At 35.4% G+C, this 20,532-nt stretch overlaps 1 protein-coding gene across 1 annotated transcript in view; it reads right to left on the bottom strand.

Moving 5' to 3' along the window:
* Positions 1–4,939: 4,939 nt before the first annotated feature.
* Positions 4,940–20,532, bottom strand: part of ZFAND3 (zinc finger AN1-type containing 3) — a 133,810-nt gene continuing 118,217 nt past the window's right edge. The window contains exon 7 of the mRNA XM_058168415.1: positions 4,940–19,169. Coding sequence (XP_058024398.1) covers positions 19,015–19,169 — 155 coding nt within the window. The 3' untranslated portion in view covers positions 4,940–19,014. The remainder of the gene's footprint in view (positions 19,170–20,532) is intronic.

The following is a 20,532-nucleotide window of genomic DNA, read 5'->3' on the forward strand; positions in this document are numbered from 1 at the left end:
AAGGGCGGGATATAAATGTAAATAAAAAAAACCAAAAAAAAACAACCAGTCTTAGGTTAAAGTTTTGGGGATTTTGGGATGAGACCACAGAGTCTGGTAGTGCGTTCCAGGCATTAACAACTCTGTTACTGAAGTCATATTTTCTGCAATCGAGTTGCAGCGGTTCACTTTAATTTAATCAAGAATGCAGCTACCATGGAAATGTACAACTATAGTTATTGCCATTTTTGGTGAGCAAGGATGGTATTAAATAAGACACATTGAAAAGAACTACTTATACATACTAGTTACATTTGAATGTCTCAACATGGTCCAATCAGACATACCCATTCAACCATCAAGCAAATCTTCATACAAAAAGAGAAAAAGCTTTTCATTCCGCCTTATGAAAGACAATTTTAAAACCAAAGGACGTGGAAGAAAAATATTGGAAGGTTCATAGAGCTAATTTATGAGCCTTTATGGGCCTGTCCTTGATTTATTTGTACTTATCACTGCACAAAAGCAGCTATTTTAAAATGATGGAACCAGAGATCCCAGACAACAAATATTACTGAAAAGTGCTATTACTTTCTACGTTGCTTCTGGAGACAAAGGGCAATTTAGGGTCTCTTCTATATAAAGACGATTCTAAAGGGCAAGACAAGGTTAAGAAAACGCAAGAGAGGAACCTCAGAGCAGCATGCTGTTGAAGTCTCTACAAACCCAGAAGTCTCTAGAATAGAATAGAATAGAATAGAATAGAATAGAATAGAATAGAATAGAATAGAATAGAATAGAATAGAATTCTTTATTGGCCAAGTGTGACTGGACACACAAGGAATTTGTCTTGGTGCATACGCTTGGTGCATATATAAAAGAAAAGATACATTTGTCAAGAATCATAAGGTACAACACTTAATGATAGTTCATAGGGAATAGCTCTACAAATGTACAAGTGGTTCTCAATGCCTTAATGATGCAATTCATTGGTTTGTTTTTCAACTTTCAAAACAGAGTGGTTTAAAATTGTGACATTTGGTAGAGGCGAATTGTTTTTCCAGAGGGGTAGGAAACATTCTTCAGCCAATTCCTCTTACACAGCAAAATTGCACAGGTCATTTGCTAATGGAAGTGGGAAGAATCTCATACAGGAGAACTCTGGGGAATAAGATGACCTGCTGGTTTCACCAAGAATATAATTTATTTTGACCAAACACAAGAAAACCCATTTGTGGATTTACTTTCCTCTCCAGCACAAGCATCACAAATTCAGTAATAATAAGTTTCTTCAATTGATTGCTGGGGTAAAGATAAAAGTCAGCTGAAGCCTTCCCAAGCCCTGACATTAGGTGGAAATTTTACCCACTCTAGGGGAAAAATTTAGTTTGAGGTTACTAAAAGCTGAACCAGAAACTCCCTTTTATTTAACACAAAAGCAGTGAACTTGCTAAGAAAAGTAGCTGAAGAAGATAGTATATTGAAAATAATGGCATTGTCCCAGATTCTCTAGTGGACAATTGGAAGTTACTCTGCAGATACTATAATAAGTTGTTTTCAATTTTGCCTTAAAGGAAAGTTACAGAAACATATTTTGAATTATTTGCATCTCACTCAGCGATGAAGCTGTAAGTCAGGAATTTTGGATTTAAAGATAAAAGTTCAAGTAGAAACCTTCTAGTGGGTCATCCAGTTATAGAAGTAAAGATTAACCTGTTGTCTAACAAGATTGGTCTACAAGTTTTGGGAAATTATCGACCTCTGAGATGAAATGTGTTAATTTTACATATTTTGATTAGATGAATTAGAAAATAGGTGTTAAAGGTGCTGGTTGGCTAAAGTTTTCAAGATATTTCACAATAAAGATTTATACACTGGCGAGTATATTTGCCTGCAAGGGAGGGAGGTGTCTAATGGTCATTATGCCTCGTAACTTCTGGACAAAGTACAGTAGAATAATGAAAATGGTACCTCGTGGAGGTGTATAAATTTATCTTCCCTTTGAGAACAGCAAGGCAGATGACTATGAAAAACATGTGGAAAATTTGCTTAGGTCCCATAAAGCACTTGGTGCAAACACGTCACTGAAATTTCACTTCTTACACTCGCATTTAGACTATTTCCTTTGGAACTGTGGGGCAGTGAGTGATGAGCACAGGATATCGTAGGCATGGAACAAAAAAGATATCAAAGGAAATAGAGTCTGTCCATGCTTGCCGATTGTTGGAATCTCCCCAGAGATGATCCTACTGCAGTTCATAAGAGAAAAGCCAAAAAAAGCATTTTATGTACCAAATAAAGATGGAACCTTGTTGTTTAATCTGATGTTAAGAGCTGACGTTAAAAGCATGAAAAATAAATGAACAGAAAGTTATGTTATTGGTATCAATAAAATGATACATTTATAATGATTGGTGTGGCATGATTCCCATTGCTATATCACATTTTGTGGAAAACTTACGTAGCATAATCACACATCCCCCTCGTTCGTCATTTTGAATTATTTTGATGCAGTTTTGACCTGAAGCTATATCTTGGAAACTGGAGCCAATTAATACTCAGGACTTAATTTTCCTTTATTAGTGACCCAATTCTGGTAAAATTAAGTTACTTTCATTTCCGAGGCTTTCTCCTTGTAGATCAGTGCAATAGATAACCGTTGTGCTAGAAGACTCCTATCATGTCCTCTCTCCCAAGTTTCTGAAAGCTATGCATTTTTTAACCATTCTTTGTAGGAGTTGGTTTCAATCTTCTCATTTCATCCTCATAATAAACTGGTGGTGGGATTCAGCCAGTTCGCAGCACTTTGGGAGAACCGGTTGTTAACTTTCTGAGCAGTTTGGCGAACTGGTTGTTGGGAGAAATTATTAGGGCAGAGAACCGGTTGTTAAATTACTTGAATCCCACCACTGCTGGACCCAATCCAACCCATGCTGGACTGTGGGACAGTGAATATAGTATGATTCAAGACTTGCTGCTTCCTTGAGAAAGAAGCTATAGCTTCAGCTGTGGTGGTTTGCTACTCCATCTGCATCATGATTCTTCTGGCCAGCGGCATAGAGTGCCAGAAGTATATATATTAGCAGTAAGCATAAGCTTCTGCGTGACTCTAAAAATAAAGGGTTGCCAGCAGTGAACTCTCTGGACCATCTCCCAAAGACCTCTACCTTCTTAAAAGATGCCTTTTTTGTATCTCCTTGTCTTCCTTTTGCAACTCATCATAACATTCGAGGGAACAGTGGGTAGAGCAAATAGGCAGAGTAGTTGGGACTAGACTTTTCTGCACTTTCTAAATTGGGGGATCATGGCAGTTGTTATGTGTGTAAAGTCTGCATTTCGCCTTACACTATTCCTTTAAGTATTTCCTATCTGAAAATGGCAGGAAACTACAGTATACTGCTCATTTTTAGCAATTATGTTTGGCGTGGGCTCTAAAGACAAAACCTCCCTCCCCTCCAAATCCGGGCTAAGATGCCTCATTTTTGAACTCTTGAGATTGTCCACTTCTATTGGCTGCCTATTATCTTGTGTTCAAGGTCCCATGAGAAGTATTTCAAAGCTCACCCAGCATTCCTTTTTCTTTGGAGCATCCCCAACAGGATTTACACAGAGACGTCTATGTTAAGTTCTTCATTGTTACTTATTATTAGAAGTTGGCAGTAACGGCCAATAAATGATACCGTGAGGTTTCTTCAATTCTTTTTTAATATGATTTTTCCTCATGATTGGCTCTCCATTATTGCCAATATAAGGTATATTTATAACAATGGCTCTCAAAAGAGCTGCAAAGATATCAAACCATAAAATTAATGCTTCTCATTTAAAAAAAAAAAAATTGAAGTGACTCATTCAGCCCAAACCTATAAGCATGTTTGTCCAGGTTAATGGCTGCAATAAAGTTATCTATTTATAAGCATGTTCATTCTGAAATCAATACGCTTAGGACTGCAGCCTAAGGCATCATTTTCAAAATTACAAATGCAGTGATGAACCAATTAGAAGTGAGGGATTGCTGAATTAAAGGTTGTTAATGAGATTTTTTTAAAAAAAAGAGTCTGGTCTGTTAAAAAGAAAAACCTCGAGCACAAACTATACCTTAGTTTAAAAAGACTTTCATTTGTTTTCCATGTACAGAATGGTCTCATTAAATCTGTTGACATTTGTGTCTCCACTTGCAGAGTGGAGATGGTTATAAGAGTCTGTCTCTTGCAGAGACTCATGAGTCAAGCCCCAGTGGAAGGCTCTTCTGTGCAAACTGCAGTGTTAAGAAGAATGATATGCTCCCCTTTTGCATTGGAGGATCATTGAAATATACTTTACATGACCTTCTTGGATGCACATGTTGGCTCTAAATCAACTGATACATGTGAACATATTACCTCTTATATGTAGGATTCTGTGCTCCTGAAAATTAGTACTTGGAAGGCACTTGTTCGCTTCTTAGTAGCATGAAGTGGCCATTCCTGGACTAGAAAGCTAAATGAGGCAGGCTCTCCAGCATTTTACCATATTTTGTTGGAAGTTAGAAATAATTGTTCACGAGGACTTCTGGTGAGGAATTCGGAACTGACAGCCCATGAACAATTGAAGACATTATGGCTAAAAATTGTAACCAGATGCTGGATCCAGATTGCCGAAATCTCTCTGGAGAAAGGGGAGATCTTGAGATTGCCCATATGTACTCTGGACAATTATTTTTTGTAAGTAGATGGTAGAAATGGTATTTTTGTGTTTGCTTGCAAACATCTGGAGTTGTGGGTTACCATGGAGCTCATAGCTGTTAATATAGCCTTTTTATAGATTCAAGGTTCTACCAAACCTGACTTCTTAAATCATAATTTCCTTTTTTTCTCCTACTGCTTTTTAAAAATTGAAAACATTTAGAAGAACTACAATAGGTCATATTTACTAGGAAATTTTTTCTTCAATCCTTAAGGAAGAAGTTTTAATTACAAATGTAAAGTTTTACAAACATTTTTATTTTGCAATATACAGAAAAACATACAGATTTACAGGCTGATTTTACAAAATTTTAAAGAGTTAAAGAGTCCAGATGGGCTTGAATTAGAACATCAACTATCAAAATCCTTCCCATGTAAAACTTTCTATACTTATATTTGGAACTGATTAGACAACTTTGAAGATTAGTCACTACAGCACATCACAAGAAAATAAACATATCAATAAATTTGTAATGAGAAATTTATGACTATTAGGTCCAGAAAATAATCTTAAAGTTATATGTTATGATAGAAAAAGTTGATTCATAAAAGGAACAATTTCTATTGAATAAAACTGAAATTAATTTGAAGGTGGATTTAAAGAAGACAGCCTGTATAAGAAAAAGATGAAATAATGGATATAAAACCCCCACAAAATATTGGATTTACAAATGAACCCAGTTATTGATATAGCAATTGAAAAAGACACACAAATACTGATATTTATGGATAGTGTGATGTGGATACCTTTTTACTTTGGATTTACAACAGGAAATTGTTGAAGTTGTCAATGAACCATGATGTGGATAACATTTTATACTAGAACTACAAAAGGGGCTTGTAAGGGATGCCAACAATTTTGGGATAAGAGGTAAGAAGAGTATGAGTTGTAATCATATGTTGGAACATTGATTGAGGTGACTAAAGATTCTTGGGAGAAAGAGGAAGAACATAAAATTGTTAATTTGATCAAGGTTAAAATAAATGGCTTGCCATCTTGGATAATGTTTTAATGGATTTTTCTTTACTAGGACTGGATGACAATATTTTAAAGGCTTTGTTTATTTGAAGAGAGAAGATAGGGGGGTTTGTTTAAATAGTAAATAATCAAACTGGATTTATTAGCTACATTTGTAATATTTATAAAGAAGGAAATAAAATATTTTAAAAGATGGTGATAATCTCAGTGTTGATTAAACTTGCTAGGGATGAAATGGGATATGTCTTATTTCTCTGCATTTTTAATTTTTTATATATTGTATCTGTTTATTAAAGATAAATTGTGTTAGCTTTATCTTCATGACGCAAGTTTTAATACTTTTTAAAATTAAAATTATGTTAAAAAAAGAAATATTTCTTCTGCCATGAAATTTAGTAATGCAGGGGAAACTCTTACAGAATTTAGGCTTGAGATACAAATAATAGCTGACATAGCAAGATTGTTCCCTGACTGCAGATTGTCCACTCATCCATTTTTCTAGCATGGTCATCTGTGCATTTCCTACTGCCTGATTTGGCAGAAACCAGGAGAATCCACTTGTGCTGACTAGGTAGCCCTCATTAGATTGATCTTCTGCTTTGACAGTTGGCTGTAGAAAATATTTCCTGAGGCAATTAATTCTTCAAATGGGGAAAAACTGTGCAATCACTTTAGATTCTCCCTCCTTCCCTCCCTCCACACAAGCCCATCCAAGAAGAGGAAGAAAAAACATCTATGGTCGAATGATAATACTGTAAAATAATCATCTTTAACATGGTCCCCACTAGAGACAGAGACCATAGATAAAAAGCAAGGAAAGCCAGATGGGGGCATTGTGATTCCAAGCAAGCCTGTCTCATTCTGTGGGATATTGGGTGATGTTGTGCAAGTGTGCAAACATAATGCAATTTGTGTTTGTTTTTTCTCCCAAACAGCATGATAGTTCTGCTTCCCTCAGGTCTTTGATTTACAAGAAAACAAACATCTCTTTGCTTAACAAAGGCACAGAAAGAATTCCCCTTTGAAACAGTTTAATTTTACAGGCCCTGGAGCAATGTCAAGTCGGAGCCAGGAGCAAAGAACGGGGAAAAATGCAAAGCAAAGCAAAACACACAAATGAGCTTTTCGGTCTGTTTGAACATGGTTACAAAGGGGAGAGTTCTAATTAACTGAAACTTACCTCATTTGTATTTCACTTAAATATCTCCGCTGTGGATTTTCCCATATCTGTATGTTTCATGATGTACAATCAATTTGTAGGTGACGCTCATAGAATTCACATTTTCCAAATTCAGGAATCATATTTACATTCCTCCATGCTACCTTTAATTTTTTAAAATAACTTTGTCCTATACCAAACATTACACTTACATATTATGTAAGTTAGATAAAGCCATTTAAAAAAAAAATCACAATTGCCAATATATAACATAAACAAGAGCGCCATCATAAAAATTAAGCTGCAAAACAATACAACAATAATATAATAATCACCAGTTTCAATAAATAGTTTCAGAATTTAAGGATTAGCTAACAAGGCACAGATGCAAAGAACACCCATCGAATTATTTCAAATTTAAAGATAAATTACTTGAAGTTGTATACCTATCTCCATATTCCTGCTTTTCCCCTGACATTTGGATGCAATTAGAAAAGACAATCATAGAGATCAATATAATACAATCTAAAGGCACTGTGATTCTATAGGGAGACTTTAATGGTAGGGTAGGACTCTTTGCCTAATTATGGCCACTAGGGCCTCACACCTGAGGACTATTACCTGAGGACTGTGGCTCCTGAGACACCAAAAGGAATATGGTGAATTCTAAACTGATCCCTTTGACTTATACATGCAGTCTTCATATCCTTGGAGGCAAAGACAGCTGATTCATATATCTCTTTACTTTCCATTCTAGGAATGCTACTGGTAGTAGTGTCCTGGATTACATACGTGTCTCAACAGACAAAACTGACTTAATCTCAGACCTTCATGTGAAGGAAAATAATGACTATCAATTGACTGGAACTAACTTTTACCGCAGTTCTGATTTAAGGCCACCTAATAGGTCATACGAGAGAGGCTACACTTGCTAACCTAAAGTGAGGCAAGCGAAGAAGCCAAATGCTCTAAGCTGAACACTAAGGCAATTGCTAGCTTTATGAACTCTAAGCGGAACCAGCCCTGACTCAAAACATAAACAGAGCTTTTACCAGGTATGCCAATTTGTATTACATACGAAATGACTTTTTCACAGAAGATTTGTTAGCTTAGGAACCAACAGTCCATGAGATCTACTTGGCCTGATCTTGATTGCTCTTACTCAAGAAAGACCCTAAAAGCAGCTATGCATCAGTTCAAAGAAAAACCCTACATCAAACAACTATACCAAGATGCTAAAAGCTTAGATGCAACTACAAGAAAGTAATAGCCTCCAAGAAGTCTCAGTATACAGCTATAGTTTGGCCTGAGGTAGAAAAGTCAGCAAAAGGGTCCAAATCAATCATATCTTGCAAAGTCATATCTGGTATGCTGAAAGAGGATAAGTTACTACTTGATAACCCCATCTGAGCTATAGTCTGGGAAGACTTTTACACTAATTTACTTCCAATGCCAAGCAGGATCAACTAGAAAAGACAATAATCTCGAGTTTCTGACCTCTAATAACCTTCTCCTTGGCTACCAATTATCAATGACACAAATTTAACTTATTATTCAGTCATTGAAACTCGATAAAGTACCTGGTGAAACTTCCTACCCCTCCCCCACAGGACTTTCAGGGTTCACATTGAGTGGTAGGCTCCATTGATGACAATTGACATTGTTTCATGTTGACAAAGTACTCTATAAATGTTCTATCAATTGATGGTTACACACAATCCTCCGAGGACATCCTTGTGTTCCATTGTATGTGCAACCACCACTTATAATTTATCCATGAACTATTTGGTAGTCTTTTTGGATCCCTGAACTAGAAATTTCATCATAGTTTCTGCTGACAGATCTGTCAAACCTGCTGACAGATTGTATATTGGGGACCATATGGAAATAATATATGGATGTCCACCATTACATACTAATAAGGATCCATAGGTATATAGGTAGTCCTCAACAACCACAATTGAGCTCAAACTTTATGTTGCTAAGCAAGACATTTGTTAAGTGAATTTTGCACAATTTTACGACCTTTCGTAAAGTGTGATAAGTGAAAATATGTCAAGTGAATCACTGCAGCTGTAAAGTTAGTAACATAGTTGTTAGGTAAATCTGGCTTCCCCATTGACTTTGCTTGTCAGAAGCCGCAAAAGTTGATTACATGACTCTGCCTTGGGGCTGACACCCAGGACAATGCAACCCTCCTAAGTATGAAACATCTGGGCCTCTGTGGCTCAGACTGCTAATGCAGTCTGTTATTAACAGCAGCTGCTTGCAATTACTGCAGGTTCTAGTCCCACCAGGCCCAAGGCTGACTCAGCCTTCCATCCTTTATAAGGTAGGTAAAATGAGGACCCAGATTGTTGGGGGCAATAAGTTGACTTTGTATATAAATATACAAATAGGATGAAGACTATTGCTAACATAGTGTAAGCCGCCCTGAGTCTTCGGAGAAGGGTGGGATATAAATGCAAATTAAAAAAAAAACAGTTGTTAAGCCTCAAAATTTTGATTATATGTGTGAAAAATGGTCATGTCACTTTTTTCAGAGCTGTTGTAACTCTGAACAGTCACTAAATGAAAAGTTGTAAGTTGAGGACTACCTGTACATACATATGCCCCCTGGACTGCTAACGTGGAGCATGGGTCAAGAAAGGATGTCCCACTCTGCCCTAAATAGTTACATTGGTCCATCAAATTCTCAGCAAGTTTTCCAGATATTCAGTTCCAGTCCTGTTTAGGAAGCAGGTAACTAATAATGCTACTGACACCTTTTAGATGGCTCATTAGTTAGCCTGACAAAAGGGGAAGAATGTCTTTGCTGTTCCATGTTTCAGGTTTGCAACCAAGCACATCTTTAACAGATTGTCACCGTTCATCAAGGAAACTGGCATATGTAGCCTTGGATTAGCAAACCTGTTTGTTATAGTTCTAGGCATTCACAAATGATTTATTCACAAATAGAACTGTGGTATGAACTCTGGTTTTTACCGCCATCATTGCTATCTGTGCTGAATTCATATTTTTTGAAATAAGTTATTTGATTATTTTTTCTTCCATTATAGACTCATCCTTCCATCCTTCCGAGATCGGTAATATGAGGACCTACTGCACGAGTGAAAAAGAGAGCTGTTAAAATATTTACAGACCCCTCACATCCTGGACATAAACTGTTTCAACTCTTACCCTCAACATGATGCTATAGAGCACTGCACACAGAACAACTAGACACAAGAAGAGTTTTTTCCTTGAACGCCATCACTCTGCTAAACAAATAATTCCCTCAACACTGTCAAACTGTTCACTAAGTCTGCACTATTATTAATCTTCTCATTGTTCCCATCACCCATCTCCTTCCACTTATGACTGTATGACTGTAATTTTGTTGCTTGTATCCTTACAATTTATATTGATATTGATTTTTTCCTGATTGCTTATTTGTACCCTCTGACTATCATTAAGTGTTGTATTTTATGATTCTTGATGAATGCATCTTTTCTGTTATGTACACTGGGAGCATATGCACCAAGACAAATTTCTTGTGTGTCCAATCACACTTGGCCAATAAAAAATTCTATTCTATTCTGTTTTCGATTATAATTTTGAAATGACATTATATTTTTCATATAATGTTAAGTGTAGAAAATGGAGAAATTTGGCCAATTAAAAAAAAAATCTATTCTATTCTATCTTGTTGGTGGCAATATGCTGATTGTGTAAGCTTAAGAGAGGGATGTTAAACCACTATGAAGTGGTATACAAGTCTTAAGTGCTATTGCTTTTGCTATTGCTATTTTCAAGGGAATCTTCTGTCCAGATACAAATGAGACGAAGAACTGCTTAGGATCATAACAATGACTCCATCACATATTCTCCTTCTTATGGAAATAAGTTTGTCACTACTGTTAGCGAACAATAGTTGTTTTTCCCATTGTGCCTTACAAAATCTTGCTGCTTTGGACAACCATATCATAGATGTCCTTCAAGTGCTACATGACTCCTGTTGGCCACGTAAATGTCTGGCTTTGAACTGGGCTGTCATTGATCCCAATAGTAGAGATAACAGTACTATGCATCAATAGCTCATATAAATCTTTTGGCTGAGAAATTATTCTAACAAATCACAAGCACAGCTGGCATGAATAGTGGGGAAGAATGTGAACTTCGTGGTCAAACACCTACAGATCAGGCTTATTTTATGAGTGATATGCAAACAGGAATGTGATGGGGAGAATAAGTCCTGACTAATACCTGGCCCTTTCAGGTATTATTCAACAGTGCCCTTCCCTGCAGTTTCTCACAGTGCTACTCATAAATTAATCCCATTCTGTATCAAAGGCTTTCCGCTTTCTAGTCATGCCTCCATTAATACTTCCTCTGAAAAATAGCAAGGGGATTACTAATGAGCAGTCTCCTAATTGCCCTTTGATTAGGCCCTTCTGCAGCGGTCTTTGCCAGGTCATTCCAATGAGAGAAAGTGGCTTTGTATCCTAATTTTTACTTTTTTTCATTTTACATAGAGAAATTATATATGAGAATGAGAAAATGAGAAGCAATTGAGAATAAATTTCATGAGCGACTGAAGGGCTTCTCAGCACCCAGCTATAAGGTTGTCTATTCCAGTTGTGTTGGGGTAATCAGTCAATATAGCCTTAACTATATGGTTCTGTTCCTGCTGCAGAACTCCAAATTGCTGAAACTTTCTAGATAATTGTTGTGTTCTTACAAATAAGCCCTTTTGCCTTCAGTAAGAGCTTGTGTAGCAAGTTATTAGAATGCAACCTCTAGTATGGGTTACAGCGAAATATGCCAAAGTGAGCCCTTAAACTAGGATTTTTATGTTTAAATCATGATAAATTCTTTTGTGGGGTTGCTCATAATGATAAGCTTTCTTTAAAACCGATTAAGGTGGAAACTTGTAATTACAAGGACAGGTTCACTCGCTAAACTGGGGGGTGGGGTGGGCGTGGTCAGCACATGACGCATCCGGCTTGCCGGCCACAAGTTTGACACACCTGATATACAGAGAATCAGATTAAAGAAACAAAAATTTTCATAGAAAATTATTTGTAATAAAATAGCCCCAACACTAAGGATTGTTAAATTTTAAAGAAGGGAAAGAGTGCAGCAAGATTTTTATTTTAGTAAGTATCAGCTAGCTCATACCTTTCAAACTCTTCCTGATAAATCCTGTTTCTAACTATAGATATCCCAACATCTTTATTTTCCTAATTCAATATACACCACATTTTATATGTAAGGCAGTATTTCCCATCTGGATGTTAAGAATTCTGGGAGTTGCCATATCTTAAAGTGCCACTGCAAGTTGGGTAAAGCTGACATGCAGATTAAAGCCTGCTCCAATTATGCCCATGTTTATTTAGCTCCATGTAGTATTTCTTCCATAGCAATCAACTCATTATTTCATATAATTCTGACTTCTACTAATTCACTAATTTAACCAGAATTCCACTGGTTAAAAAAAAATACCAAATTTCTTGTCCAAATTTTGTTTTGAAATCAGTATTAAGACATCAAAATTTTGGCTCCCATGCAATATTCCACAGACAAAAGCAGTATGCAAATTTAACCATTCAGAAAACAATTAAGCCCATTAAATATAAAAGGAAACAGCTGCTTTTAATTCAGCTAATGCTTAAATAACATCCTTGTTTGATTCATGTTTCAGTCACTCTGGTGTCCTTAGTTCAAGAAGTCATCTTGTTGACAGTCATTACTTTTCAAAACTCAAGCCAGGTTAGTTGTGCTTTGCAACTAACAAATGTTTGAGCAACATCTTTCACTTGACTATCAGACTGTAGTAAAAAGTCTGTGGAGATTCTCAGTCATCCCGGTCATGGTCATCCCAAAGGTGCTTTTTCAAGAGGCAACTGGACTTTCTGAATTTTTTTGAAGATATTTCACTTCTCATCCAAGAAGCTTCTTCAGCTCTGAATGAATGGTGGGGAATGGAAGGATTCCACTCAGAGCTGAAGAAGCTTATTGGATGAGAAGCGAAACATCTTCAAAGAAAAACCAGAAAGTCCAATTGCTCTTGAAAAAACACCTTTGGGACTGTAGTGAAGAGCTTTTCAAAAAAAATAACATCAGTTGCATTAGTGAAAGTATTTCAACATATCCATATCCTGAAGTAGTAACCACTTAAAAGGGTCAATTCAAAAGTAAAAAAGCATGTAATAACACAACATTTAACTATGTAGACATATGAGAATAACTTGAATCTTGTTTAAAGGCATTATGTTCAAATCCAGCATGTCAGACATTTATGCAACGATCTGTCTGACATGTTACCAGTGCATTTAAACAAACAGATATTGCACCCACATCCAAATGAAATTGTATATTTAGGAAATAGAACACGTACATGGACATATGGCTGATTAAATTGAGCTTCATTACAGGTACACTGACATCAGGGCAAAGGTTATAAAAACACAGTTTAATTGCTTATTATCTTTGGTTCATTAGATAGAATGCTCTGTCAGAATGTGAAAAGGATAATGGTGAATCCCAGGATGAGATTTGAAATAAGGCAGGCCATATTTTACAACCATTCAGTAGCCAACCTAGATATACTGATGAAGTATATTAAATCCCTGGTACCTTAATAGGAGATTCAGACAATATGTAGGATGGCATATACCAACATTTTATAATTTACAATCATTGATTTGTCTATTAACTTCATGTCCATTATCTCTTGAAACAATAAAAAACACAAGGTCTACAGTGGGTTAGAATACTTTGCTAACAACTGGTCCTTTTGAAAGTCAATACCTGTTTAAAGGTAATTTGCCCTCTTCACTCTAAATTTCAATAACACAGAAATAGGAGCAGCTTGCAAGATGCATTTCAAAGTCAAATCACAAAGTAGTCAAACCACAAAATACAATAATGGTTCCAACATAAGCAAGGACAATCAAGGGGCCTAATTCTTCAGACAGAGGCCTAAATAATACAAATATTTCCCCCTTCACTCTTCTTTTATTACATAATTAAAATATGTAAATTAGGCAGGTTGATTTTCATTTATAAAATAGTTTTTATGCTTTTAGGAATAAAAGCTCAGATAGATGAAAAAGCAATAAAAAGGCACTGATAATTGTTACAAGATCCAGTCTGGGTCAGTCACTCATGAGGATGGGTTCCAGCATGAGTCCAAAGCTTGCACGACTAAATATCTGGTCCTGTGTCCCACCCAAATTGGATCCTGCAACATTATTTTGGGACACTTATATTTGCCTTCACTGATAGTTGCATTTGAGCAATCTTAACCAAATTCAATCCTCCCAGGTTTATTAGATTTAGGGGAATAAAATACCTAGAAACTTAGATACAAGATCAGAAAACAGGAGACTTTTTGCGGGGAGACAAATATTGGGAAACCTTGATGTACAGTCTGTATTTAATTTTAAACTGTTTTTAAAGATAGAAGTCATTGTACTTATTTGTAAAGTATCATGTTTATGTTAGCTTGGTTTGCTTATGTAAATTATGTTTGACATAAAGTGTTTCAATTAAACATACTTTTAAATGAGATTTATTTTTACTGCAAACAGACTAAGGAACATACCAATAAAGGAGAATATTTGTAGCTCAGGGTTGAAATTAGGGATCCTTGGTGGTCTTGCAGACATTATCCAAACTAGATAATATCATAAGTGCTAATCCTGATGATGTTAGCACTGATGGGTAATGGAAAGTTGCAAGAAAACCACCAAGCTCAGGGACCACCAAGTGAATTCCCCTAGGGAATGTACCATCATCATATTTCTGACAATTTTTTAAAAAGTAGACATGCAAAAAAAATAATAAAACTGAAGAGGGATAACACTAAAAATAGTAAGTGATAAATTCAAATTTTTGTTGTGCCTGGCATCAAAGATAGAGAAAATACTAATTTGGGGGCGGGGTGTCAATAAAAGAGATATACCCTTTGTTACACATGGAACATTTACTAATAGTGCCAGTAGATCTGAATTGGAAATACTATCACCAGAAGCACTTTCTATTCCTTCTGATCCTTTTTCATCATAGTATATTATTTTAATGAATTTGTAAAAACTGAGGATCTATCTGCATTGAGACAAGCTTTCCAAACCTTTCATGTTTATTTCTTGATTTGGAATGTTTCCAAATATTGAAAAATTTCTTTCATGTCTTAATCAATTTCATGTATAATTTAAAATGGAAATATTAGGAAATAGTTCATAATTCCCTCAGCCCACAGTTAGTCTAGAAAAACCAAGCAGTCTTGAGTAAAAAAAAAAAACAACCCACCCCAGAAAAATATAATCTACTTCTGTACACACTTCTTGTGTTCTTTTAAATCTTCAGTGTAGCAAAACCTGTACAGCATGCAGTTGAGAAAAATTAAACAGAAATTTATATGTTTATGTGTTTGTGTTTCTTAATGTATTTTTCTTTTAATATGTTGTCTTTTGGGGTTTTTTTTATTTATTCCTGTAAAAAAAATAGTTTTGTATTTTATTTTGGAAAAAAAATTTAAAGACTATTATATATTATTTTATTAAAACAATTTAAATTTTTAATACAATGCTGATTTCTAGTACTAGCTTTTTGTTTTGTATCTCTACGATTTCTATGTCACTTGAAAAATGTTTTTCCCTTGATAATTTAACCAGTTTTTAAAAAGTGGTTATTTTCTGCTGCTTCTTTACTGGGACTTGAATTGCAACAGCTGTCAAAACAGTCTTGAAATGTACCTAAGAATACAAAAAGAATATGGTAAGAGTTCATTTCATTTTGATAGAACTCGACACATGGTTGAATGATCCTCCAGTTTTGTGGTAAACCTTTGGTGACAATTGTGATATGTTCATAATATGAAATTCCATCTAATTCTGCAGAAAAGAAGTCTCCAAGGAGCATGCAATGTCTTAGCAGAACAGTTCAACATTATATTTAAGTGAGGTCTATAAACATAGAACTGCATGAATTAAAATATTATCAAAGCTAAATGTAATGTTAATGAGTAATGAGGGGAATTCATAGAGCATTCTCATAATATCTAATATTTGTTGCTAGACCACAAATATTAAAAAGTGCAGTAAGTTCTTTTTATAAGTTCACACTATATGTAAGAAGTAGATCAAAGTGCACATATATATCCCACTCGTTTAATTTTTTTTGTACCAGATAGTTCAAAATTGAACAATAAATCAAAGGAATTAAGTTTAGCATCTGCTGGATTTTAATATCCAATGTAAAATATTTAATTTCTTCCCTTAGTTATATTTGCTGTAGTTTTTAAAAGCTTGGATTTTTGTTTGCCGAGTTTTGTTATGCAATTCTTTCAGATATATATACTGAAAACTAAACTAATTCATGAATAAAATGAAAAATTAGACAAGGATCTTAAAGTGAATTAAGGAACATCTACTATAGAAGACACAAATATTTATGGCAGAACAATGATACCAGTTCATAGACTGATCTTTGTTCCTGGGTATAAACATTTTGAGAAATCTTTTGATACTCTTGAGATTCTTTTTCACAAAGGTATAAAATGTCAAAGTTAAATATATTGTTCTTATGGAAAGGAAAAACAGTTTTAGCTTTTTTTCTGACTTAGATTTCTCAGCCAGAAATAGCCACTTAAATCTAGCATTTAGGATATGCCTTAATTTGAAGGCTACAGACCAGTAATGAAATATTTGTTATTCTTTTAAACTTCACAGTCAATTTTTTTTAAAAAAAACCTAAGACATATAGCAGCCACTGAACTGAGGAACATACCTGTTGCAAAACTCAAGAGAAGAATTCAACTTTTAATCTGATCTGTTTAATGGTTTTGTTTCTTTTAAGCAGGAGGAAAAAGAATTACAATCATTTTTAATATTTCACAATGTTAAACTAAAACTGAGCTCTAAGCTACATGTGTAAGTAAATCTAGAACACAAAAAAGGTTAAATAAGATTTCTTTAAGATTACAAGAACTGAAGCTTTCTTTACGTTTAACAAACCTCACAGAACAGATATTGCAAAGGAACAACCCCCCACACTTTTTAAAGTGAACATTGTCCATAATCCACATGAACTTGAGTAGTGTTTGCTCAAGAGATACCTTGAAATCAACTGTGCACGTGTATCAGGGCTAAAGAAAGATTAACAGGAGAAAAACAGCATCTTGTATATCAATCAGAATGTCCATCAAATGCTATGCTAGGATTTTAGAAGGGAAGAAAGTGCATAGCGTGGCAGCAGCTGAAGTCCATGTTTGTTTGAAACTCTTCATGGCAAACACAAAGAAAATTGTCTGGTTTCTCCCACATAGCGATGACAGGAGAATACTTCCTTAGGAAACAGAATATGCAGCTGGAAATTCCACTGCTGATTTCAAAGCCTTGAGTACAACACAGAATGGCTTTTCCATATTGAACTTTAGAATGGTGGATTGAATTCATCACCAATCTGCAATATAGGCAAAGGCTTCCTTCACTGGCCATACTGGCTACCAGATTAAATACAAATCAACCTGTAAACTAGTCACTGATCTTCAGAACATACAGAGCAGTCAGTGACTTATTTAAGCTGCTCTACCCTACAACCTTTTTTAAAGAGTGATATGAGGGAATTCACTCTTTTTGGTGGCTTAAGTATATTCTATTTGTGAAAATGAGAGACAAAACAGATCCCCGTCTTCCAGCAACCCTTCCCTATTCCCTACTAGATCTAATTCCAAATTGCTAACTGAGCACTAACCAGTTTGTGGGGTAAACATTCCACGTTAGGCCACTATATATATATATTTATATATAATATATAATTTATATATATATATAAATATGTATATATATTTTCTTACAGACACAATTGCCTGTAGCTAGAGGAAACCACTGCACATTAAAACAAAGAAACAAAAAAAAATTGTGCAGTTCAGTTCAATGAAATTGACATACCCAGTATAGAACAGTAGCTCTAAAAGACCAGATCTGGAGAGTCCCCATTCTATGCAAGGCATTTTACAGTCACTTGCTTCGCAACTGATGATGAGCAGAGACTTTCACTGAGTACCAAGCTGCATAGTCACAAGGCTGGGACAGCCCATTTGATTATCTCCTTAATACACTGGAAGTGAGGTGTACAAACTCAGTTCAATAAAGGGTGATTTTCCTGGTTGTTCCCCCAATACTGTTAACTGAATTCCATTTGCTACAAAATGTCCTTTACCCCTCAATACACGTCTAGCTACAGAAAGTCAGTCTGTAGAATCCAGGCATGGCCACCGTGCTGTGAATTAGCCTTATTTGTTCAATTATCAGATACCTGCACTTAGCAAAAGGCAAACAAGAGCCAATCAAATTTTGGCTGATGGGAAACAACAAACTATGGTTGGCATATGGAATTGGATCACACCACTTAAGAAATGTTGTTGATGCTGTGTAGAAAATGCACGCTGTTTACTGCTTGTTCCAAAATAGCACTAACTTTAAAGTAAGATATTTCCTCCTCCACCTTAGTGAAGGAATAAATTCCCTGTAATCTGATATTTTCATCTAATATAAAAGTTGTCATAAGAATCTGTCCCCTCTTTTTGGCTTCCTAGAAAGCTGTTCCTACCCTAAGAGATTTCCTGATGTTGGTGGCGCTGCATGACCTTAGAAGACATGCGTGGAAATAGCAAAAGGAAGGGTTTAGGTCTTCTAGGTTTAGCAACCACCCTGCTTGTTTCAAGCCGAGTTTCACCTCTTCAAGGTTAGCTAATAGTAAGGACAGGAAAGCCAGGCTAATAAGGGTAGTTTCTTCCAGTGTGGTATGCACATAAGCAGTCTTTTACATCAGTTTCTACTCAGCTGCTGGACACTTCCCAACATAAGGCTTTTTGTTTGTTTGTAAGAACTTGACTCCTGCAATAATAGAAGCCTTTATATTTTTGTTACAATCCACTAGCCATGCTCAAAAATATGTCTTCATTTTTTTAATACAGTGGCTAGTAGGCACCTTAACAACCAGCCAGTAATCAGTGTTGATCACCATTTAACTCCTAAACTACAGTACCAGGATGGTTGGCTAAAGAAAGGAAATTGATTGGCTGTAGTCTGAAACTTGCCCAGTACAAGTGTCTGGCTGACTTTGTCCTAAATAAGGCTAACATTAGTGAACTAAGAGAACAGCATTTGGTTGAAGAGTCTTGCCACTCAGGAGCAGCCCTCGCCAATGCGCTGGCATGATCGCCCAACTTTCCGGTCCAGTTTCACCATTTTCATAATGGCTTCTTCACGCCCGCGTCCCATGTGGTCAAATGTGCAATCGTGCTGTTCAGGCAGGCGATGCAACATACAGAACACATAACCTATAAGGACGGAAAGTAAAAGAAAAAGAAAAAAGAGTGAATAGACAATAATGTTAGGAATGTACTAACAGCTTCTAAGAGAGATTCATTACTACAAAAATTTGTATATGGCTCATTGCATACTTTTGCCATCTAGTCACTAAATAACCAAATGCTACAAGGAATAAATTAATCAACTGAAACCTTCAGGTTACCCTCAGTTAGAGAGAGCGACTCATTAAATCTTTTTAATTAAATTATCCATTAAATCTTTCCATTAGGTCATTATTTTTTGATATTGTGCCTTCCATTTAAAATATAATCTCAGCATAGAAACTCATGCTTGAAGTGAAATCCTCTAAAGGAATTTCCCCAAAGATAAAGGAGAGTATGTTTTAATTTTGAAAATCACAACTGAAGGAGTTAATTTGGAAACTGATACCTGTGAAATATGTAATAAATAACCTCATCAGCAGCATCTGAAGGGGATTTATAGCAATAGAGCCAAAGTATATTTTCTCAAATCAGAACACCTGATGCAGCTTCATGCAAACATTGACAGCTGTTAGCTGTTATATTTGTGTGAAACAACTAACCATCTATAATCAGTGGCTCAAGCCATGTGCCAGATTTTTTTTTTTAAAAAAACGTGTTTCTTTACAGATAATTTATTTGGAGCCACTTCAAAACTAACTTCAATAATGCCACTATTTTTCTTATACAAAATTCTGCTTCCGCTTTTTCACTTTCACCTTTTCCATGAACTTTTGCACTTCACTGTTAATTTGAAATTCTAATTGACAAAGGTGAATGATTTACCTAAAAATATCTAGAAACCTTCAGAGATAAAGGCAGTGCAAATTTATGTACTACTGAACTACGCAGTGCCAGACAGTACGTGTCAACTTGGGGTTTTTTGAATATAAATGCATTTGCACATCAGTATAATTCTTGAAATACTTGTGCAGATTTTTCTAGCTGTGATGATTTCTTGGTCCAAGGAGATGCAGTACTTCTGTATCTATTTTAAATTGCACTGCTTTTTTAAAAAATTTAAACTTACTATAAAAATATTTAAAATAAATAATAAAAACCATTCTGGAACAAATGGACACACTTTTTGTAAAAACTATTTTCTTTCCAAATACTTTTGTATTCAGAAATGAGTATTGATATGATCTAAATGCCATCTATAAAACATTTTATAAAAATTTTCCCTCAGATTCTGTGCTTGCGTGAATTTAACATTTCTAACCCAAATTTTTTCCCAAGTTTCCAATAATATTGGCTCCTGAAAATTTTGTGCCCACTTTATCATACAGTCCTTTACCAAGTCCCTTTCAGAATCTATTTCAAGTAACACATTATACAATCTCTTTATATG

Source organism: Ahaetulla prasina, chromosome 1 (assembly GCF_028640845.1).
Source record: "Ahaetulla prasina isolate Xishuangbanna chromosome 1, ASM2864084v1, whole genome shotgun sequence".
Lineage (NCBI taxonomy): Eukaryota > Metazoa > Chordata > Lepidosauria > Squamata > Colubridae > Ahaetulla > Ahaetulla prasina.